The 25,212-nt window shown below is 37.0% G+C and overlaps 1 protein-coding gene across 1 annotated transcript in view; it reads right to left on the reverse strand.

The window, feature by feature from the left end:
- LOC114655054 (oxytocin-neurophysin 1-like) overlaps positions 1-23,035 on the reverse strand; it is a 35,404-nt gene extending 12,369 nt beyond the window's left edge. Inside the window, exon 1 of the mRNA XM_028805960.2 lies at positions 22,875-23,035. Within this exon, the coding sequence (XP_028661793.1) occupies positions 22,875-22,991 (117 nt within the window). The 5' untranslated portion in view covers positions 22,992-23,035. The remainder of the gene's footprint in view (positions 1-22,874) is intronic.
- Between the last annotated feature and the right edge of the window lie 2,177 nt (positions 23,036-25,212).

Below are 25,212 nucleotides of genomic sequence, written 5' to 3' on the forward strand. Positions count from 1 at the left end.
GCATGATTCCCAGAGAGTGATCCGGCTCGCACAATCCTCATGGCTCAGGACCCTAGCAGCTAGACAAGGACAAGGACACCCACGTAACACCTGGCTGTGGCAGATAGATGGTCATTTTTGGAGGGTGGGACAGGACTGCATGTCTACCTGGAAAGTTGCCAACCAGGATCCTGAGCTGTATTGTCATGCAGTGGATGCCTCACCGTGCTGTACCAGTGCATGCTCCCCAACCTAACCTGATAGCATATACAGGAAAATGAAGTGTATGTATGAACAAGTGCATCACACCGCCATGGTCTGGCTGCCTGAATCTTGTTTTGGAGATTATGTGAAATATAACATCACAGTAGTTAATGATAAGAAAAGCAACTGTTTCTTTTTGAATACCTTAAATTTTTGCATGCATGTTTGGAATATCGAAGGGTTACTAAATAAAGGCATTTAGGTCTGCAAGTTTTTTTTTTTTGGTGTAGAAAGAAAGAAAGGAAGATTGCACTTTAAGGGTTTAGCAACACTGCTTACACTGGTTTTGGCAAAATATTTCTCACAAAAAAGTCCAGATTAAAATAAGCAGAGAAAAAGTGCCTTTTGTAAATGTAACATGTGTAAACACAATCCAAGAAGAGACAAAAAGATGGGCTGTAATGATAAATGCTGTTATGCAGAGAGACAATGAAATTGTTATCCCAAAGTGGCGGAGAAGAAAAATGCAGCAGTTGTTACCTTTGACATACTGCATTTCTTGATGCCCTTATTTAAACTTTCTGAGTGCTGATGAAATTGTCTGCAGCTGCGCTTTAGCTGAAAGGAACTGTAATGCCTGGGTCATCAAAATAGCCGCCTTTCTCTGCATAATTACAGCCTCTGCTTGTACAATGGCACTATTCTGCATGAAGCGTCCATTTGCACAAACTGTATGTACCATACCTCCGTGTGATCACAGCTGTGGCAAAAAAAGGATGCACTGTTTAAGAATACATTACTTGCTACAGCTTTATTACCAATAAGTATTACCAAATAAAAAACACATTTCAGTTAATTTCCATCCATCCATCCATTTTCCAACCTGCTCTATCCTAACTACAGGGTCACGGGGGTCTGCTGGAGCCAATCCCAGCCAACACAGGGCGCAAGGCAAGAAACAAACCCCGGGCAGGGCTCCAGCCCACCGCAGTCAGTTAACTTTTTTTTTTTTCAATAATGACACCATGTTTCAATTAAATCAGACAAAGCTACTGTATTTTTGAAATCTAGCTACCAAGGAATCAAACCAGCTGTAAAACCTAGCCAGAACCTTAATGATGGAATCAATCTAATCAGCTTCAAAAAATGCAAGGGCCTACCCTGTAGGCAACGCCCTGTGGAACGTGAGCAAGGACTACTGGGCCAAGGGCAGGTTCAGCTGAGGAAGCTAGTTCAGAAGAAGAAGAAGATGACAGTAGAATAAGAACACAGGAGGAGGGAAAGAAAAGTGTAACTTAAAGGTAAGAGTAGGGACATTGAATGTTGGGACAATGACTGGGAAAGTTGGCAGATTTGATGGTAAGGAGGAAAGTGGGAGTATTGTGTGTGCAGGAAACTAATGGAAGGGAAATAAGGCGAGAGAATTGGGAGGAGGCGTTATGTTGTACAGTGGAGCTAATGAGCAAGGCAGAAATGATTTAGGTATAGCAGTATCCAAAGAACTGAGTGTCAAGCTCGATCTTGGTGAGACTGTAGTTAATGTCATTTGTGCATGTTCTCCCCAAGTGGGTTGTGATGAAGCACAAATGAATGGAGAGCTTAGAGCAGTACAAGAAGGAGAAAAGGTAATTGTTGGTGGTGACCTAAATGGGCATGTGGAAAGGATTAGAGAGATAATAGAGAGGGTACATGGAGAGTGGGGAGTAGGGTAGAGAAACAGGGAAGCAGAGAGGATAGTAGATTGTGCCATGGCATCTCATTTGGTAATAGTTAACACATTTTTTGAAAAGAAAGCAAAATAAGCTTGTGACTTACAGTAGTGGAGGAAGGAAAAGCAAAATAGACTTTTTAATGTGTAGAAGATCTCATTTGAAAAAGATCAAGAATTGTAAGATCATAAATGGGGAAATTGTGACAGTTCAGAATAAAGTGGTGGTGATGGACTGGGAGATTAGAATCAGCAAGGAAATAAAACTAGAGTAAGCAGCACTAAGGATAAAGTGGATGAGGTTAAAAAAGGAAGGGCTTAAGAACAGTTTTAGGGAGAAAGTTTTTAATGTCTGTGTGGAGGAATTGTGGGAGAAGAATGGCAAAGTTGTATTAAGAGTAGGTAAAGAGGTGTTGGGGTAGGATGACAGGAAGGAGCCTATATGGTGGTGAAACAGAGGGGTGCAGGATATGATAAAGGCTGTCCTAAAGAGGCATAAAAGACATGGTTCCAATCAGGGAAAAAGAAACATAGAGAAATGTATAGGCGGAGGAACAAGGAGGCAAATAGTCCAGTGGCAAGAGCCAAAGCACAAGCTTTGAAAGATGTATATGAAAAATTGGAGACAAAAAGAGAGAAAAGGAGTGATTTATAGAACAGCAAAGACTAGAAACAAGGCTGGAAAGGATTTTAGCCAGATAAAGCAGATTAAAGATCTGATAAGATCAAGAATAGATGGAAGAGGTACTTTGAAAAGCTGTTAAATGAGGAAAATCCAAGGTTGGATTCGGTGATGGAGTATCACATGAAGGTCTAGTACCAAGAATAAGGATGGAGGAGATAAAGTAGGCACTGAAAAGATCGATGAATTATAGAGAATACCAGAGAAGTAGAAGAATAGTGCAATTGTACCGTTTATAAGGCAAAGGGTGTTATTCAGGATTGCGGAAGGTATAGAGGGATAAAGCTGATGTCACACATTATTAAAAACTGAGAAAGGGTTAGAGAGATAAGGCTTAGGGATGAGACTGCCATAGGGGGGAAGCGGTTTGGTTTTATGCAATGCAATGTATTCTGCGTGGCGATCACTGACTGCACACTCCTGTTGGCGTAAGAGAAAGACTGTTTATGAAGTACATACCGATTAACGACTGGGTCAGGGCACACTTAGAATACAAAGCATTTAATATGCTACTTTAGTTACAATGTGGTTTGAAAAACTCTAGTAAATCAAACATTGATTTTAAGATGACGTTTATGACATTTTACTTTAATGACAAAATAAACTATGAGATTAAAGTGGAAATTTTAAGATTAAATCCACAAAATAGTATTGTTTTCCTTGCTTATCATTCGCTGAGCATGACCCAAAATTCACATTTGCTTAAATTCTTATTTCTTTCCACACATTTTACCATTGTCTTTTAATAAAATGTGAATTTCCCATTGGGATTAATAAAGTATCTATCTATCTATCTATCTATCTAAAACACTGAACAAAAGTGGCTATTTATATTGATATGCATATTCAAATATGTAAAATTTTGGGAGGAGTTGCAGTGGGGCTGTAGGCACGTGTATGTGCATTAAAATTCATGTTCATTAGGATTTATGAAGGGGGAGTGCATGGAACTTTACTTATGCACAGTTTTAAGCATCTGAAATTTTTTCTGCATTCACATATTTCCAGCACAATCAGCACCCTTCTCCTTAGTTTTGTTCTCTTTTCTCCTCCTCGACATCTCTCAGGTCAGTTTTGTCCACTTCCACCCGACTCCAACTCGCCTGGATGAGGTCGAGTGGCCTCTTTAACCTTAAATTGGAAGTACCTCTGGTGCAAGGGCATAGCCCAATAGAAGCACTTCCGAGGTCAATCGGAGGTTCCACAGTTTAGGAATTATTAACCCCTTCAGCTCCCCATGGCACTCCCCACAGAACACCACAGGGCTTCAAGGAATTACAGGTTCCAGCATGTCCTGCAGGAGTCAGTGTGGGAACTTTAAACCTAGGAGGTTGCCACCTAACATCCTGAGGGGGGATCCTGAGGGGGATGTACTGGATCAATTGTCCTCCACAGTCCTTTCATTATATGCGCCTCCTGGCCTGGTATAGTTCCTGGACCTAACAAAGCCGGGGCACCAGTGAATTCATTCTGGCATCGGTATCCCCTGCCAGTCTTTTGGGTGAGATTTTTATTTGCCTTGTTTCTTGGAGTGGCATCAGGTTGGCATCCTGTTCGGCTAAGTAACCACCCTCCTTCCTGTTCAGGATGCCTGCCCATGCGTATCGTCCATCACAATATATATATATATATATATATATATATATATATATATATATATAATATATATATATGGATGTTACAAATGAAATTAATGGAAGTACTATGAACATCTAATGACGTAAAGAAAAGACTTGGCAGACATAGTTTAAAGTACAGATTAACAGGTATTAAAAGACGTAGGCTCTTTTATGCATTATTATTTATTGCTTATTTTGACAAAAGAAAATTTTATTGCAGAGTTAACAATCCTACCTGCTGCATACGATTTTTAAGAATATGTACACACAGGTCAAAAATAAATATTTGTAAAGAACACATCTGCTTGAATACCTTTACTAAAGTCAGATTTAAGTTTAGAAAGAATTCTTACAATTAGAAATGCAAGCTTTGTAAACATGCAGAATAAGTAACAATTTTTGTCAGTCTTATTAAGCAGTGCAATCCATAATGGCCTGTACTTATACTGTACATGCATTGCATGAACTCTAATTGTCAGGATTTGTTGTTGCTTATTTACAAGATCTTGTTTCACTGCTCGCTAAACTGAATTTTGCATAGATAATTTGATTCTCTAGTCTAAGTGAGGGGTAAAAGAATTCAACTTTTCTAAAATAAAATTAAAGGAAACATTTTAATACAGTACTTTAATCCTGTACATTTCCTCACTTGATGTAATTAAAGATCTATACTGCTCTGGCCCTCATTCACCGAAAACATTGAATCTTAGAAATTAACACGCAACTTTAATATGCATATGACAACATATGAGCTACTTTATTGTGTGTTTCTCAAAACCTTTCTTAAGCAGCCGCTTTATAAGTGAGCATAAAGTGCTACTTAGTTAACCCCTCCCCGAAGTCGCTTACAAAAATGCATCATAAGTAAACTGAAAAGCAGTTGATTGATAATAGTATCATTAAATGTTTTTGTTATTGGTCCTTCACTGGAATTAAATACACTTGTGAAAACTAATATAAAGTAAACATGACATAAAAACTTAACAACTAAGCACAAAGTCGGACATATATGTTTCTAAGACAAATGCAAAAGAAATTAAAGAATTTAAAAGAAATTAAAGGTAAGTCATAAATGAAAAGCACATTTTTTTAAAGATGTTTTTCTTCTTTTACATGACACCACAATACTGTTGTTTAATAAGGCACACAGCAGATTTTTAAACCAAAGTGCGATGATACAATGAAGAGAATAAGCCTGCATATAATAACCTATATATAATATATATAATAAACTATTTCACTTTGGAAAATACTGTCAGAACGACACCTTATGTCCTTTTAAGTGAGCTATTTATACTAATTTTTACTACTTTTGACAATTTCAGCTCGTTCTCAGATAAGAAACTGTGAAGTGTCTCAAAAACTGTACACTGATCTTTTTTGATACATGATTCCCAAAAATCCAATTTCTTGATCATAGACTCGATTTTGTCTGACACCTTAAAGATGGTTATGGAACTGTTCTGTAATCCTAAGTTTAGTTTATTTATTTCTGAAAAAATATCAGATAAGTACGCAAGCTGTTGAAGCCATTTATTTTCATGAAAATTAGAGCTCAACTCAAAAGGATGGTCTTCAAAAAAAACTTGAACTTCATGTCTCAATTCAAACAATCCTGTGAGTACTTTTCCTCATGAAAGCCACCTCACTTCCTTGTGTAAAAGTAATGTAGTATGGAGACTGTCCATCCCTTCACTCAAAGATTTGAACAGTCTGGAGTTTGTTGAATTGGCCATAATACAATTAACAACTTTGACAGATTTATTGAGCACTTCCTTCAATGAATCTGGCAGGGGTTTGGATGCTACACTTTGTCTGTGAATACAGCAATGACTCCAAGCTACATGGGGAGCAACTTCTTTGATGCAACCGTGTAACATCTGTATAACAGCCCAACATAGATTTTCCACCATCCGTGCAAACACCACAGCAATTGGCCCAATCAATTTCTTTTTCACAGAAATAACACTGAATAACATTAAATATGTCCTTGTATTTACATCTTTCAGTGAGAGGATAGCAAAGTAAAAGATTTTCTTCAAGCACGCTATCATTTAAATAGCTTGCAATAACAAGCTAAATTGACAGATTTTAAACTTCAGTGCTTTCATCCACCTTGTTATTCTTTCAATTACTGTAGATTCAATGTTGTCAGACATGGCCTTAATTCTCTGAGAAACTGTATTGTTTGAGAAGGGAATATTGTTAATTTTTTAGGACATGGTCTTCACCGTACATACATTGAACAGCATCTTTAATACAAGGAGATATCAGTTTTTCAGTGGTTGTATGATTTTTACTGCTTTTAGCAATACGGCAACTTATTCTGTACGATGCTTCCACCGCATTCTCATTGACTTTGTTTGCAGATAAGAAGCAAGAAGTTAGATTAGGGCTGTTTGATAGATGCTGGAAAAAACTAACATCTTTTTGTTTATAAATTGGATGTTTTGTCTCTAAGTGGCGCATCAATAAAGATGGTTTCATGCTACCGTTAGACAGTATCTCTCCACAAACAACGCACAGTGGTTTCGGACAGTCTTCATCTTCCGTGAATGAAAATCCATATCTCAAGTATTCAACAGAATATTTTCTCTTTTTTAATGGAGCACTGATGTTTTGAGTTTTTTTAAATTGTTTTAACTTTATCTCTTGCAAGAACAGGCCTATCAGTCACTGGTCCCCTTGCGCTTGTAAATCAACAGACTGCTTCGAAGTACTTTCAGCTGCTGAATCAGCAGGTTGTATTTTAATGTTAACTGCAGTTCTCTTAAGAGTTCCAGTTTTCAACCACTTATCCATTTTGGGGCACAAAACAATATCAATAGAAAGTCACTCAAAACAATAAATAATAGCTAAACACTTTAAATTAAGCACTCATAAAAAAGGAACAATCTAGGCCTATAAATACACGTTACTCATTTGACGCCCAATTGAACATTAAAATGATGGACTGCTTTCAATCACAGTGACAGTTTTGGCGAAGAGGGGGCTGACACATGTGCAATCGCACGATATAACTAGTGGTGGGCGGATCTAGTGACAACTTTCACATAAGTCTCAGTAAACCAAAACTTGGTTTTTGTGTTTTTATTTTAACTCCTTTTTTTGATGTTTCCCACCATTACCAATATTATTTTCGTGTACCCCCAACTGGTCCGCTGATGTAGATTACAAAGGATCTAACATGGTACTTTAGTAACAATGGGCTTTGAAAAACGCTTGTAAGTTAACAATTGATTTTAATGGATTTAAAGATGTTCTTAGTTGTACAATGCATTCGAGAAATGAGGCCCTGCACCTACAATTTGAAGGAAAGTCCATTTTCTTTCCTACCTAATCTGCTGCATCACTGATGACATACTACTTCTTATTCTTTAAGTATGGAAATAGTGCTTATAAATAAGCTATTGCATTTATTATTAGACAATATTAGAATTTCACAGTTGGTTATAACCTTAAAAATAATTTCAATATCTTGTCAATCCTTGAACAAAGTAATTAATTTGCCTGTTGTCTATTTGTAAATATACTCTACCTGGGCACACCTGTACAACTGCTGTTTAACACAAATATCTAATCAGCTAATCACATGGCAGCAACTCAATGAATTTAGGCATGTAGACATTGTCAAGATGACCTGCTGAATTTCAAAATGAGCATCAGAATGGGGAGTAAAGGTAATTTAAGTGACTTTGAATGTGAAATGTTTGTTGTTGCCAGATGAGCTAGTCTTAGTATTTCAGAAACTGCTGATCTACTGGGATTTTCACTTAGAAACATCTTTAGGGTTTACAGGGAATGGTCTGAAAAATGGAAAATATCCAATGAGTGAAAATGCCTTGTTGATGCGAAAGGTCAGAGGAGAATGGCCAGACTGGTTCGAGTTGATAGAAAGGCAATAGTAACTCAAATAACCATTAATTACATCTGAGGTGTGCAGAAGAATATCTCTGAACACATATTGAACCTTGAAGCAGATGGGCGCAGCAGCAGGAGACCACCTGGGTGCCACTCCTGTCAGCTAAGAATCGGCAACTGAGGCTATTGGCACAGGCTCACTAAAATTGGACAATAGAAGATTGGAAAAAGTTGCCTGGTCTGATGAGTCTCGATATCTGCTGTGACATTCAGATGGTACAGTCAGAATTTGACATCAACAACTTTAAAGTATGGATCCATCCTGCCTTGTATCAAATGTTCAGGCTGGAGGTGGTGGTGTACTGGTGTTGGGAATATTTTCTTGGCACACTTTGGGCTCCTTAGTACCAAGTGAGCATTGTTTAAATGCCGTAGCCTACCTGAGTATTGTTGTCAACCATGTCCATCCCTTTATGACCATAGTGTACCAATCTTCTGATGGCTACATCCAGCAGGATAACGTACCATTTCTCAAAGCTCAAATAATCTCAAACTAGCTTCTTGAACATGACAATCAGTTCACTGTATTCAAGTGGCCTCCACAGACACTAAATTTCAATCCAATAGACCACCTTGACCAACATAGACCAAAATCCATGAGGAGTGTTTCTATCACCTTTTTGAACGTATGCCATGAAGAATTACAGCTGATCTGAAGGCAAAAAGGGGTCCATCCCGCTACTAGCAAGGTGTACCTAATAAAGTGGCTGGTGAGTATGTATATATAAACAGTAGAACAGCTCAGTAGTTTTAAGTGCCTTGGGACTGATTTCACTCTAGATAAAAAGTGGCATTTGCTTAAATATTGACTTCAGTACACCTCAATATGCTGTGATGGCCTTTAAGGCTTGTTGTCTACTCAGTACCAGTATTTAAAAACACATGTTGTGAATGTGGATATAGGTGGACTATTTCTGCAAACTCAGAGAGATGAGTCATATTGACAGCTGATGTCAAAATATACATTTTATTTCTAATGGCAAGCTAGGGCCAAATACAGGATTTTCATTAAAAAAACAGATAGGTAAAATACAGACAAAACTCTCAACATATTTCATAAAATATAACACTCAATGACAGGTAAACTTTACAAAACAACATACACTTAACAAAGAGCACTTGGCAGGAGCTTGGATGCAGTCCCACAAAACATCCAAAAATCTCTGCTCCCTTTACTTTTTTTCTACCTGTTCATTTTGATATCACTGAATTATTATTATTGCCTAATAACACAGACACGTTAGTTTCAGCAAAACTATAGAATCCAGGCTGAAATCACAGGGTGTTACTCATCTCCTTATTTCCTTTACAAGAGCAGATCCTTATGCCTGGGAACCTCAAAAATATCCACACAAACTAATTTTGTAGGAATCATTTTGTCAAGAGCCCTTCAACAGATGAAAGTCTTTATTATATATAATAAGAACCTGAGGTTCAGACAAATTGATTATAGTGATTTAATTTCCTAAAGATTATACAGTATAGGCTATAAGGGGTCCTGATTTATCTCCAAGATAAGTATTTATGGGAACATGCCATTTAGCACTCTCAAAATATCTTCAATCAAACAAGTTTATATGTCCTTCACTGCAGTCTGTCATCTATAATTACATAACCTAGGTGGCTTTATATGTATCCTTTTTTATGCTATTTATTTTCTAATATTCATGTTATTCAGAATACATTAGTGGACCTTTTATTTCAAATATGTGATATATTAATATATTCAAACTTATATTTGACATGAATATCTAAAGTACAAGACAGATGCTAGTCAATTAAGTAATTAATACTTTTGAGCATATACAGAATTAGTTAAGAATTGGGCACTTGTCTTATTGATGCTTAATACTATGCTGTAGTGTGGTTTCTCTGCAATTTTATTCCAGTCAGAGTGTTAAAAAAATCACATATCAATAAAAATATTTTAACATCAACAAATTTTAACATAGATCAGTGGGGTAGAAAAGTAATTGAGAAGTACAGAAATGATCCTAGAGTTGCTAATCTATAAAAAGGATTTACGATGAGGCACAACTCACTTTCACACTTTCAGATCAGGGCAACTGAGGGATAAAATCCCTCTAGCATGTCCTGGGTCTCCCATTGACATCTCTTGCAGCAGACTACACCTTTACACATCCCAGGCATTCTAGGAGTCCAAACCATCCCAAATGATTACTCTCAATGTGGAAAAGCAGTAGCTCTAGTCCAAGGTCTGAAAAAGTGTTGCACAGCTACCATGTGGGTTAACCAATCACTAGGTGAAGAATGAGGACCGGATTCAGTGCCAGTAAGTAACCAATTTACTTAGTAGACAGGACATGTAATATCACTTAATTTCAAGGAAACCTCAGGCAACCTAACAATAATAATAAAATTTAGTGCATAACGCTAATGTCACTCACTCAAGATACGGTACAATTAATCAAATTATAAAAAAAAAAACCTGTAAAGCAAAGGTTTTGGTGTGGATATGTAGATATTTTAACATCTCACTACAAAGCTAAGATGAAAAATATGAAGACATAGTAAGATTGATTCCATTAGTAATCAGGACTTAGAAAAAGCTACAAAAACCTAGGCTCATTACAAGTTATTATTTAAGGAGACTGCATTGGAACTGTGATGAGCAACTGTTTTAGATTGATTCTTACATGCATTTAGTTGGCTGACACAGGCTTACATGTTTATTACTGATGTTGCTAAACTGTGACTACAGTATGTCCAAGTACAACATTTATTGCTCAATAGCCATATGTAGAAGGCATATTATTAACCACTGTGATTTGAGTCTCCAGTGGTACATATACTGTACCAAAAAATTAGAAAAGTGAATGTTTAGAATTAGAATGACTATACAGTATTTGATACACATATTCTTATGAGATTTTAAATATTGGGCTAGTTTGTGAAGTCTGTAAAATCTTGACCACAGCGACAGGTAGACACTGAGGTGTTTAGGTGTTGTGTGAGTGCAAAGGTAAGTGGGTTGAGGGCTTAAAAGAACTATAGCTTTTGGTCTTGTGATAACTATAACGCTGTACCCTAATAAGCTTTTATATGATACTCAGATGGTGGGCTACAACTCGCCTTTTCATGGCGACTTTGATATCTGCCAACTTCTTTTTTATTTCGGGCACTGTGCGACTTTGTAAAATTGAGTTTTTGAGTTTCTCCAACACCCTATGTCACTCGATCAACTTCCTTATGTTGTTTATATCACTGAAATTCTATTTTCCCCTGTGCTTTTGCCATTGCCTTTTCACAGAATGCTGAGCTTAAGGGCTATTTATATTGATTTGCATATTCAAAGAGGCATAATTCTGGGAGGAGTTGGGGAATGGCAGCAGGCGCATGCAAGTGTGTTACTTTTCATGCTGACCAGGATTTATGTAGCGGAAGAACGTGGAAGTTGGTGAACGCACAGATTAATACATCTGGATATTTTTGTGCATACAAACATTTCTGCTTTTGTCCATACGCCATGTTTTAGAGTGAATACTATGCACGGCATTATGCATGAGGCCCCTGGTGACTTCAGCCTATTTAATCTGAGAAGCACTTCTCTCTACAATTTGCAAATCACTCAATACCTCCTTAGTAGTCCTTTTAACTGCTAGGAGGTTATCTACTTCCTCACATGTGAAGACCTCAGAAAAATGTGAGTTTAGAATATCTGTTTTGTCACTGTCTATATTTTTTAGTTCCCTTGATGCATTTCACCTCCTCCTTGACTGTTATTTTTCTAATAAAATACTCTGTGTCTTTTGCCTTATTTGCTATATTCCTCTCTAACTGCATTTCAGCCTCCCTAATATCCTTCTTAATGGTTGCCGTCATGTTCTCATACGCCCTATGATTTACATTGAAGTTATTAGTTTTATACACCTTATATAGCTGTTTTTCCCTTTGCATCTTTTTTTCAACTCTTTATTAACCCACTGTGTTTTTTTAAATTTCCTACTAATTCCAAATTTAGGTATGTATCTGTCCTTCATTATATGTAAAATGTTTTAAACGTGTTTCATTGCTCCTCGACTGTCTCCGCATTTAAAAGCTTATCCCAGTCTATACTCATTAGACTTTGGTAGGGAAAATTTTGAGCAGATGTGGAAAAGCTAAAGTTAACAGTTTTAGTCCTCGCATTCACACTGAGAATTGTTATTACATTATGGTCACTTGATCATAGTGGTTCAGTCACCTCTACACCCTCAGTTCTATTCTGAATATTACAAAATACTAAATCCAGACAGGCTTCACTCAGTGATGGTGCTTTAACATGCTGTGTTAAAAAAGTTACTGATTACTTCTAAAATCTCCTGTTCTTAAGCTCCTCTATTTGCAAAGTAATTCCAGTCAATGTTCAGGAAATGTTCCACATGACTATTATATTTCTCTTGCAACACAGGTAGCTAAAGGGCCTGAATGAGAGTAATTCCATGCCAGACCAGGGGGTGGCGAATGCACTAACTCTTTCTCTCACTTCTCTGCAGACCAGTTACAGGAAATTCTGCCTGGCCCTGATGATGTCACTTCTGGTCCAGCCCCAATGATACAACTTCTGGTTCCAGCCCTACGGATAACATCATTTCCTCTACTCTTCCTTAAAGCCGCCATCTTTGTCCTAGCATATCAGTTCCGTTGTGGACTTCAGTCTGTGCACATCTGTACCTTATTAATATCCATTTTTGCAGCCAAGACTAACATACAGGTTGCTGCCCCAAATCTTTTTGTGGTTCTTTTGTCATGTTTGTGACACCCTATAAACCTGCCTTTTTAATATTACTAAAAAGACGTTTGCTGGAATTACTGTCTGTATTGGGCGGTCTATAACACACTCCTGAAATAAGGCCTCCTTCCCTAATGCTTTCCTGGCAAAGCCACATGTTACTACTATGATAGGATTCATCGTCCAACTGAAGAGGACTTGTATTTAAATTCTGTTTGACACAAATAGCAACCCCACCTCCTTATCTGTTCTGTCTATCATCCCTAGAAAATGTACAGTGCATCCGGAAAGTATTCACAGTGCATCACTTTTTCCACATTTTGTTATATTACAGCCTTATTCCAAAATGGATTAAATTCATTTTTTTCCTCAGAATTCTACACACAACACCCCATAATGGCAACGTAAAAAAAGTTTACTTGAGATTTTTGCAAATTTATTAAAAATAAAAAAATTGAGAAAGCACATGTACATAAGTATTCACAGCCTTTGCCATGAAGCTCAAAATTGAGCTCAGGTGCATCCTGTTTCCCCTGATCATCCTTGAGATGTTTCTGCAGCTTAATTGGAGTCCACCTGTGGTAAATTCAGTTGATTGGACATGATTTGGAAAGGCACACACCTGTCTATATAAGGTCCCACAGTTGACAGTTCATGTCAGAACACAAACCAAGCATGAAGTCAAAGGAATTGTCTGTAGACCTCCGAGACAGGATTGTCTCGAGGCACAAATCTGGGGAAGGTTACAGAAAAATTTCTGCTGCTTTGAAGGTCCCAATGAGTACAGTGGCCTCCATCATCCATAAGTGGAAGAAGTTCAAAACCACCAGGACTCTTCCTAGAGCTGGCCGGCCATCTAAACTGAGCGATCGGGGGAGAAGGGCTTTATTCAGGGAGGTGACCAAGAACCCGATGGTCACTCTGTCAGAGCTCCAGTTGTCCTCTGTGGAGAGAGGAGAACCTTCCAGAAGGACAACCATCTCTGCAAGCCACTCCTTAGTAAAAGGCACATGGCAGCCCGCCTGGAGTTTTCCAAAAGGCACCTGAAGGACTCTTAGACCATGAGAAAGAAAATTCTCTGGTCTGATGAGACAAAGATTGAACTCTTTGGTGTGAATGCCAGGCGTCACGTTTGGAGGAAACCAGGCACCGCTCATCACCAGGCCACTACCATCCCTACAGTGAAGCATGGTGGTGGCAGCATCATGCTGTGGGGATGTTTTTCAGCAGCAGGAACTGGGAGACTAGTCAGGATAAAGGGAAAGATGACTGCAGCAATGTACAGAGTTATTCTGGATGAAAACCTGCTCCAGAGCGCTCTTGACCTCAGACTGGGGTGATGGTTCATCTTTCAGCAGGACAACAACCCTAAGCACACAGCCAAGATATCAAAGGAGTGGCTTCAGGACAACTCTGTGAATGTCCTTGAGTGACCCAGCCAGAGCCCAGACTTGAATCCGATTGAACATCTCTGGAGAGATCTTAAAATGGCTGTGCACCGACGCTTCCCATCCAACCTGATGGAGCTTGAGTGGTGCTGCAAAAAGGAATGGGCGAAACTGGCCAAGGATAGGTGTGCCAAGCTTGTGGCATCATATTCAACAAGACTTGAGGCTGTAATTGCTGCCAAAGGTGCATTGACAAAGTACTGAGCAAAGGCTGTGAATACTTTTGTACATGGGATATCTCAGTTTTTTTATTTTTAATAGATTTTCAAAAACCTCAAGTAAACTTTTTTCACGTTGTCATTATGGGGTGTTGTGTGCAGAATTCTGAGGAAAAAAATGAATTTAATCCATTTTTAAATAAGGCTGTAACATAACAAAATGTGGAAAAAGTGATGCGCTGTGAATATTTTCTGGATGCACTGTATATCCATCTATGTTACCACCTGGGTGGGGGGGGTAAACATTAACATTATTCAAAGTTATTGTCTGTCTGTATACCTGCATTGTTATCACTCTTTAATTTAATATTTTCTTTATCAGTATGCTGTTGCTGGAATATGTGAATTTCCCCTTGGGATTAATAAAGTATCTATCTATCTATCTATCTATCTATCTATCTATCTATCTATCTATCTATCTATCTATCTATCTATCTATCTTACACTCATCCCCATCTTTGATATTTAGCAAAGTTTTTGTTATTGCTATAATATCATAATAATTTTCAGCTACATACAACTCCAACTCACTTGTTTTATTTTTGGCAAGCTATTTTTAATGTGTTACTCTTTTTACTTTTACATTTAAAAGCTGGACTAGAATTTACATTACTATGCATTTTTATTTCTACACTATTGTTTGTTCCTCCATATACAGTTCTAAATCTGACCTGTCCTAAACACTTTACTCTCCCAATCACTCATTTAAACAATCCTCGACTAGCCTACTCATATGCCTTCCCAACACATTGGTGCTCCACCAGTTCAGATGTAACCCATCGTAGTGGAACAGGTCTCGTCTATAACCTTCTATCCTGCACCAAGATTTGAGCCATGCGTTAAGCCTTGTAATCTCCTCAGTCTTTCCTGGACTGGCATATGGCACAGGCAGAACTTCGGAGAAAACTACCTTATCAGTTCTGCTCCTCAACCTGGCACTTACCTCTTTAAACTTGAATCACAAAACTGACAGACTACCCTTATGTATGTTGTTTGTTCCAACATGGACAATGACAACTGGATCCACCCCCGATCTGGCCAAGAGCCTATCCACCCTTCCAGGGAGGTCTCCTACCTGTAAACCTGGAAGGCAACACACCATAAAACACTCTCTGTCTCTGGAGCAAACCTGTGCTTCAATCCCCCCATTGGGGCTCCTTATCCCTGCCTACCTCAGAATCTTCAGAGACACCATCCAGCTTCGCAAGGACCTAATTCACACTTCTAATTCTGGGGTTGATGGCCCCGGACAGTGTGCACCTTTCACCTTGCACCTTGTGACAATGACCCACCTATCTCTACCTGTCTTATCTGGATTCTCCTCCTGTGCCCCATTAGGGGTGCACACTATCTCTCTAAAGGATACCTGGGTTAGGTCCACCAATTCTCTACTACAACACAGGCTAGCCAACACCTCCTCCAGTTCAGCGACCCTGAGCTCAAGGCACTGGATCATTTGGCATCTCCTGCAGATGTAGCCCTTACAGAAAAATGGCTCCTCCAAGCCATCATTTAAAAAGTCCAACATCCAGCAGGACTTGCATAAGCTCCTGTAATCTTCTCCCTCTCGACTACCTGCTGTTTGTTCTTCTGTTAGGTTACTTTACTTTTCTCTGTCTGTTCTCCTAACTTAGTGCTCTTCTTATTCCTTACTTAAAACGTCTCCACATGCACTGTTTGTACTCCTTAATATTAATGAACCATTACGCTGTTTCTCTCCTTAACTGCTCTACTTCCTGACTGCTAAGAACTGCTCAATCTAAATAATAATAATAATAATAAAAAAAAAAAAACAAATGTGCTTAGTGAATATCTGCTGTTAGTTAATTCCCTACGGTGCCTGATTGGATGTCTTAAGGTTGGCTGCCTAGCTACGTACCGCTGAACCTTCCCCTTTATTACTTTGATGACAGTGGAACTAAAGAATCACTGTTTCTGTTACTTATTAACTATTTATTGCTATAATGCTGGTTATATAATTACTTATTTACTTACAGATGCCAGTAAAGCCACCACTGGTTTCTGCCCTGCCTCGTATATGCTAGTTCAAATACAAATAACAAAAACGTGTACATGTAACAAGTATGTTCTTCAAGTGACCCCCAAACTCCCAGCTGCTTTTTTTCCTGTGCGGATGAAAAAAAAGAAAAATTCCTGCACGGTTCCTTAGCAGCCACCAAAACCCAAATTTATAGGAGCAAAACGTATTTTTTAATTAACTCTTACACCATGGAAAACAAAAAATCTCTGAGCAACTTCCAGCTGCTTCTCTTTTGAGTGCAAAGATGTCATTAGCATGTTAGTATTGACTTCCTTTGTGTTTATTCATGTATATATGAAATCAGAGGTAAGACTGACTGGCAAGGGAAAGGTAAGATTTGACATTAATTAACTGAGTATATTGTGAAATGACTTCAAGATTCTGCTGTTGGACATTATTTGGCTTTTGCTGAGGTTTTAAATTTACAAGACACTTTGTCCTTGTGCTGCATTTGTGCTCTTTTCTGTTTTTAGTACAGGGTTTTGATAGTATTTTTTAGGTAACTTCTTTATAATGTGTCACACACATGCACATGGGAGGCAGCTAAAGGGCTCAAAAGAAGGTAATTCCACACCAGGCCAGGGGGTAACAGAGTGCATTAATCCTCTCTCTATTACCTCTGCACACCAAAGTTATTATATTTAACGAAAACTAAATTAAAACTGAAACTATTATTAAAAAAACATTTTTGTAAACTGAAATAAATCAAAGACGGCATGGTGGTGCAGTGGGTAGCGCTGCTGCCTCACAGTTAGGAGAACCTGGGTTCGCTTCCCAGGTCCTCCCTGCGTGGAGTTTGCATGTTCTCCCCGTGTCTGCGTGGGTTTCCTCTGGGTGCTCCGATTTCCTCCCACAGTCCAAAGACATGCAGATTAGGTGAATTGGCGATTCTAAATTGTACCTAGTGTGTGGACGTGTGTAAGTGTGCCCTGTGGTGGGCTGGCGCCCTGTCCGGGGTTTGTTTCCTGCCTTGCGCCCTGTGTTGGCTGGGATTGGCTCCAGCAGACCCCCTTGAACCTGTAGTTAGGATATAGCGGGTTGGATAATGGAAGGATGGAAATAAAATAACAGCTAGAAAGACTAACTGAAATAAAATAATAATATACTAAAATATTTTTAGTTTTTATTTTTGAATTAATTAGTCTTTAACCCTTGTATCTTTTAACTCTAAAACAGAAAGTAATCCACCACGAGGCACATCCAGTGAACGGCAGCTTGTGATGGAGGGCGGCTGTTCACACAGCATTTGCGGTGACAGAGCAACCTGAATACGGGTGTGAAATAGAAAGCAATTTACTGTGCCACCTTTCTTTGTGCTTATTGTATATCAAGATTTAATTCAAATACCTGAAATCAGAATGTGCTGCTCAACAAAACCTTTACCATATGGACAAAAAAATCACGACTGAGTAACGTTTCAGTTTATTTTTCAGGTTCATGCGTTTTGTTGACAATAATTCACCTGCCACTTCGCACAGGAGAAATCCTTTCTGAAAATAAAACAGCACTGATCGAGAGACTGACTAGGTCATCATACAAGATCAGCATATTGTTACTGACCAATCACTTTTGCTTTAAAAAAGTTGTTTAACAACGAAGCAATATAAACCTTCTAAAATTCCTGAGTTGGCAATGTCTCTACTGAACTACAGGTAGGTAGGTGAAGAGAATCTGCCAACTGGTGAAAAACTAAACATACTAATGTGTTTTTGTATTTATTCTTTATTTATTAATTTATCTTTTTTTAGTTTATATTCACAGCTCAAAATGTCTGATATTGTGAAAATAATACAGTAGCAGAATTATGTTTGTAAAATATTGGCCCCCCCTTTTTTCAATTTTTCTCTTTCAAAATAGATAGTTGAAATATATTGTTTTTGTTCTTAATATCAGCCATATCATACATATTACATGCCAGGGATTTTTCCTGCCTTTCATCCAAACCTGCTGGGGTAGGCTCCAGGTTTCCTGCCATCGTGCTCTGGATAAACATGTTCAGATAATATATATATATTATTCCTAATCTCAGATGCTGTCTCTGTTGTTTTGTGCCTGTCCATACACCTATTACCTGCTCTTATTCTGCTCATTAAGGGTTTACTGTTCTTATGCATGAGGTTTTCAAGTATCACTGCCCCTAACCTTGACTCTAAATGCTTGTTTTTCTTTGTTTCCCTCAATACAGCTAGGTTGAGTCTACACACTGATTCAAGCCTAACAGCCCTGTTCTTCCAAAGCCCCTGTGATTTTCATGATCACACCTGTCAGAATGCAGTAAAATCTATTTTCTGATTTTTTTCTTTTCAGGCCTGCAGGTGGCAAAATTCTGTCTATAAATTGTATGTGCCTGAGATGGAAATCAGAGATCAATATGGCTGGTAGAAAATAAAAAGCCCAATATGGGAGATTTTTTAATGCAATGTTGAGGCCATTCATTATAAGCACATTGTCTTGGAGCGAGAAATGTTGTGTGGTATAGACATTTAGAGTACAATTCACCTAAATTTCATTACAAATTGGCCCATCCTGGGCAATAAAAGGAAAAGAAAAAAGTGCCAACAATCCATGTACATTTGTTCAGCACAAATGGCATAGACTTTTTTAAATTATATTTTAAAATATAATAAAAATGTATAAAATTATTCATATTCAGTATCTTGTTTTGATTATGTGTGTTTTTATCAGACAAAAACAAAACCAGATAGTAAACCATGTAGTGTAGTAATCTTCCACTAACATCCAAATCCATTAAGTCTACAGTTCTGTCTGATTGTGACACAAAACTAAACTCCATAGTAGCTCTTTAACCATACCATCTCTAAGTATATAAAATCAAATGTCTGTCTGTCTGCCTGCCTGCCTGCCTTTCATGAGATAACTACTTAACGGATTTAGATTGGGTTTTTTCTATAATTTGCTTGAACATTCTGGTTTATTATGTGATTTCTCTCATTGCGCTAAGTACAGTTCACTTGCAGCAGCGATTTATTTGTGCGAATCCAAGACAGAGACTGCGGGCAGAGGAGAGGGTGAGGCGGGACCTCAGGTGTAGGGAGCCATCCTCACTCACGCGCCAGCCTCTGTTCGATTGGTCTACCTCTCATCATGTGTTGGAGTGCACCATGCCTCCGCTTAGCTAGTGATACCTGTTTGTTCAGGAGACATCTTTATCTAAAGATTGTTAAGGAGTAACGTTTGACGTTTTTGAGAGAGAGATCACAGCTACATGTGTTTTAGAGGGTAGCTGGTAATTGCAAGAGATATTATGGTCACATGGTCTTTTCCCCATGTGGGGGACGTTCTCTCAACAGAGATGAACACGATCAGATACAGTGGCAGCTTTTGACATTGGAGCATACCTACCTTCCACTTGGCCACAGATACCTTGCTGACTTTTTTTTTTTTTTTTAACTGCTTTTTAAAGTTTGTCCTGTTTCATTAGAACGTGGGTGGAGCTGTGGGGAACAGCTAGTAATTACTGAAACTAACATGAAACTAACTAACTGAATTAAAACTAAAAATACATGATGAAGGAAAACTAAAACTAAACTGAACTTCCAAGTAAGGTCAGAAAAAATCTAGAAATAAAAACTAATATAAAAAGACAAAACTACAATAATCTTGCTGCAGACCCAATATAGAAAATCTCGCCTGGGTCTGACGACGTCACTTCTAGTTCCTGTCTCAATGATGTCAAATCTGGTTCCTGTCTCGATGACGCAACTTCCGGTTCCTGCCTCCATGATGTCACTTCCCCTGACCGACCTTAAAACCCCGCCAACTACCTTCAGTTAATCAGTTCTGTTTTGGACTCAATATGTACACAACTGTGCATCTTATTTTGCTCTTTTGCAGCCAAAGCTCAAGTATGGGTGGCTGCCCCAAACCTTTTTTGTTTGTCAAGGCTGATTATGTCACAAATGTTCATTGCAATTTAATGATTAGTGTCCAGTCTACCAGTTCATATTCACACATGTCTGGAAATGTATTTGTGAAATTAAGAAATACTAATTTTTGACAACTGCATAGGTGAGAAATTATGAATGTCTAATCAAAAGGCTCTGCAGTTATTACTATCTGTATTAAAAAATAAATATAATAAATATTACAGGTATACATTGAAAAATAGTTTTTTTAATTATTTCATGTGATGTTTAAAAAAGAAAACCATTTTCTTCATCATTTAACATTTTTTCAAAAAACACATTTTTTTAGCTGTCAGTTATGTTTTTTATTGTTTTCACACTATAATTAAATATCAATATTTTAATTGAACGATAATTTGAATATAATATTTTCTAATACTGAAATATATATATAAGACAAAACAATAATTTTTTTAACAGTTATTGGCTACAATGGCACAGTTGGTTCATCTGTAGGGACATGAAAGTTCTCTGCATCTTACTTACTGAGTCAGCAGTCAGGGCATTCAAAATTCCCATGTATTCTCTGCGAGTGGGACAACAGAGCCAATAATTTACATTGTGGTATTCAGAAAAGTTACTTAATCTTGATCTATTTAAATATGGCATCTCTTTGAAACCCTTTTGCAACCTTAAATTATTTTATGTCCTTGCCAAATTTCATCATCATAATTACAGCCTATTAGTTTATGTTGGATTAAATATTTAATAAGCTTGTGATTGCTAATACAAGTTTAATTCTACCAGATATCCTACTGAACTGATGAAAACGATTTAGAAGCCAACAACATACATGTAAAACTGAAATCTGCCTTTTTCTTCCTCAAGTCATTATTTCTGTTTTTATTTTTTGAACTTATAGGAGATGTTTTGATTACTTATATTGTAACATATGAAGTATTTCACATATCCTATATTCTTTAATTCTATTAAAGATTAACATTCATTGAACTGTAAACATATATGTGAAGTTTGTTCATAAGTATGAATTGAACTATTCATTATTGTACAATATTTTATACAGTGCAATAAAGTTATCTAAGTACATCTAGAGTTAAAAAGTTTATAAGAGTTCAGTTTTTCTAAATACTATCTTCAAGATGCATAGTAAAGCAAATAAAAAGAAATACATGCTTAAATATGGCAAAGTTGCACTTGCATATTAAAGCATGGAAAGTTAACATTGTAGTTATTTTACTTTTATAGGTTATGCCTGTACAAAATGCTACAATGTTTTTTTGTGAAATGTAATTGTTTTAATGTAGATAAATATGTTCCACCTGTTCCCAAATATAATTCCAGTTATTTGTGTTTCCTAAGACAGAATGAAAGAAAATCAATTTAACATAATACAAGTGAAATATGAAGAAAAAGCTCAGCTCAATATTAATAAAAGGAAAATCATTTAAGAACAATAGGTGACAATAATGACACTGTAACCTATAAATCTTTAAGTATGGCTGCATCTCTCCCAGTAAATATTACATTTACTGGTGTTTACCATCATGCATAAAGAAAATACAAAGCCTATTAGATACAAAAATTTAGAAATGATCTTTGGAATAACTAATGAAATTATATTAACTTATGAACTGCTTTAGAGATCATTGTAAACTTTGAATTTAATCTATGGTGGGTGACCCAGAACATTAAAAAATAAATACTATTCACAGTATATTTGTAAGTAATATGTTAATAGTAGAGCATTTTATACAATTCTAAGTTGAATATGTTGCACCTATTTCCAAATATAATTCCAGTTTGTCATTTGTCACTCCTAAAACAGAATGAAAGAAAATCAATTTAACATAATACAAATGAAATATTTAGAAAAAGATCAGCTCAATATTAATAAAAGGAAAATCATTTATGAACAATAGGTTGCTGAGATCACCAGTTGACCCCTAATATTTAATACAAGTTTAAGAAAATTTAAAATGTCATATGAGTGTTGAAGTCTCCAAGTATGTAGACATACATCTACAGTGTAATGATTTGTTTACTTTGACAATACTTTTTTGAATAATAATACCATTTAAAAATTACTAAATTACCACACATAATTCACATGAAATGATTTCATTGAGCAAATGTCGAAGCCTTTTCATGTAATTGTTAAAAACTGGGCAGACTTTTAATAATTTATGTTACAATGTTTGAATTAACATATATGCATCAGCGAAAGTCCTCATTAACAAATGAGAATGTAATATTAAACTTTTTTTTATATTAAGTTAGTTATCCACAGCATTTAAAAATAATGTTGACTTTAATCAAATAAAATATCTAATGAAAAATGAAGTCTGAATCTGACAAGAAAAAGAGAGCATTGCCATAATCATGCTAGTAAAAACATTGCACTGAAAAATTCTAATAATCTATTAGATCTCTAATACCTTTCTACTGCCAGTGTCCATCACTGCTCTCTTGCCCCCAATTGGGCAGTTGGAAATGTAGCATGCTGTAGACGCAGCCAGAAGACTTATGAAACAGATAGTCGAAGCACCCGGCATGGCTTCTGCTTTAGGTCTGAATTTTGAATGAAATTCTGAAAATTTGTTCCACTTTATTCCTTTTTATACTCCATAAAAATCTTAATGAGTCAAATACATCACTGCAGAAGCATAAAACATGAAATTGATATGACCACAAATGACACAAGAAAACTTGTAGAAATCAAATTAATTAATTAAGCTTTAGCAAACTATTTCAGATTTGTGCTGATTCTATCGTGCTATGGCATAAATGTAATTTAGGACCAGTAAATTAATGAGAAATGACCTTTGTTCCCATGCTAATAAAGGGAAGGATCAGCTCACCTAGCAGTCTGAAAAGCCATCATAAAGCATTTACTTTTTAATAATTGGAGAACAGGGGAAGAACACTTAAGCTTGATAAGTTGGAGATGCATTTATAACATGGTGCTTAACAATATTTTTATTTTGAAGGCCATGCATTCACTTTCCATTTCCTTTTCTATTCCTTCCACAACCTACCTATTTGTGGAAAATAAAATTGTGGAATATTGCCATGTGTGGTAGGTTAAAGTTAAGTATAGAATGTTGGTTTGTGCTGTCTGTGATCTCTGAATTTTGCCGTTTTGGTGTTATACCTATCTAATGGTAAGAAAGTCCCTTATCTGATGCCTTTCTCAATCTATTTTATTTAAATATTTCACTGTTATTAAAACACTGTTGAATTTGCCCATTATGCTGATATAGAAACATCTGCTGGGCTTTATAATAATAATAATAATAAATTTTATTTATATTGCACTTTATATTTTAGCAATCCCAAAGTGCTACAGAGTAAAAATAGAATAATAAAATAAAATAGAACAGAAGAGTCTATAAAATACTTTAACAAAATGACTTTCTAAAAAGATGAGTTTTTAGGTTTCGCTTAAAGGCCTCAGTCGACTGTGGGGCTCTCAGGTAATCAGGGAGGGCATTCCACAGCCTCGGCGCCACCGATGAAAACGCCCTGTCACCCATGCTGCTGAGCTTAGTTCTGGGGACTTGAAGAGTGTTAGTGAGTACAGAGCGGAGGGAACGTAAGGAGTTATGGGGGGTAAGGAGTTCCTGTAGATAAAGAGGGGCATGTCCATAAATGCACTGATGGGTAAGAAGGGAGATCTTGTACTCTATTCTGAATGAAACAGGGAGCCAGTGAAGGGTTTTCAGGATTGGGGTGATCCAAAGAATAATGCACCTCTTTATATGAACTCAATGCACATTGTTGGTAGACTGTGTAATGATAGTTGATGTTGATCTGTGAACTCAACAGCTAATAGTAATGTCTTAATTTACATACAGGAAGTGGTAATAGGATTTGGTGTTTTGCAGAAGTTGTTGTACATGTCTACGACTGTTCAAGTAAAGAGTTACTCTTTTCCAAACAACGTGTCGCTGAGTTATTGGAACCCGCAATAAAAACAACACAGACTGTACAGTCAACCCTATAAATAATTAGATCTTGTTTAATTACTACTTCCATCTTGTTTAATTACTACTTCTGCTTTTATGACTAGCACAGAACATACTGCAGTCTTTCGAGATTCTTTTGTACAGACAACAGCCATCATCCTTCAGGCTGTTGATAGTAATTTAGTGGCAATCTTCAGAACTGTCCATAATGCTGAAAGCCCATGTTGGATTAGCTGACAGACCTGCTTTCCCTATAAATGTATAGGTCTGTTTGCAGGGAGAAGGAATTGGTATCTGAAATAATTTCCACTAATAGTACTTAAGCATGGCACATGCACCATCACAAAAACATTGCGAATATGTTCTCAGAGTTTACTGTACATATATGGGGCAGAAACAATAGGTCAATACTTAAAACTGAACTGAAATTAATTAGAGTCTGCTGACTTATTGGACTCAGTGTTGAGCTGAGAGCTGTTTGGTGTTTATGTATGATTTAAATGAAGGCATTTGCTGCTAAGAGTTTGTGTTTGATAGTTAGTAAGGCACTGTGTAGTACTTTTTACAGCCTTTTTCTGTTTTTTTTCATTTACATAGTAAATCTACTTTGCTTGCTTTTGAGGTGACATCTGGTTTATTACACTATAGGTGTAGGGCAAGCTAAATTGTGTAGAAGCAGTTGGACAGGTAGTAAATATTTAACAAGCATTATCGTATATTTTCATTCACTCACACAACTACCAAAGTGTAAAGAATTAAAATAGAGAGCCTGTACTCACAAAAATGTTCACATTTTTCCATACCATTA

Source organism: Erpetoichthys calabaricus, chromosome 7 (assembly GCF_900747795.2).
Source record: "Erpetoichthys calabaricus chromosome 7, fErpCal1.3, whole genome shotgun sequence".
NCBI classification, from domain to species: domain Eukaryota; kingdom Metazoa; phylum Chordata; class Cladistia; order Polypteriformes; family Polypteridae; genus Erpetoichthys; species Erpetoichthys calabaricus.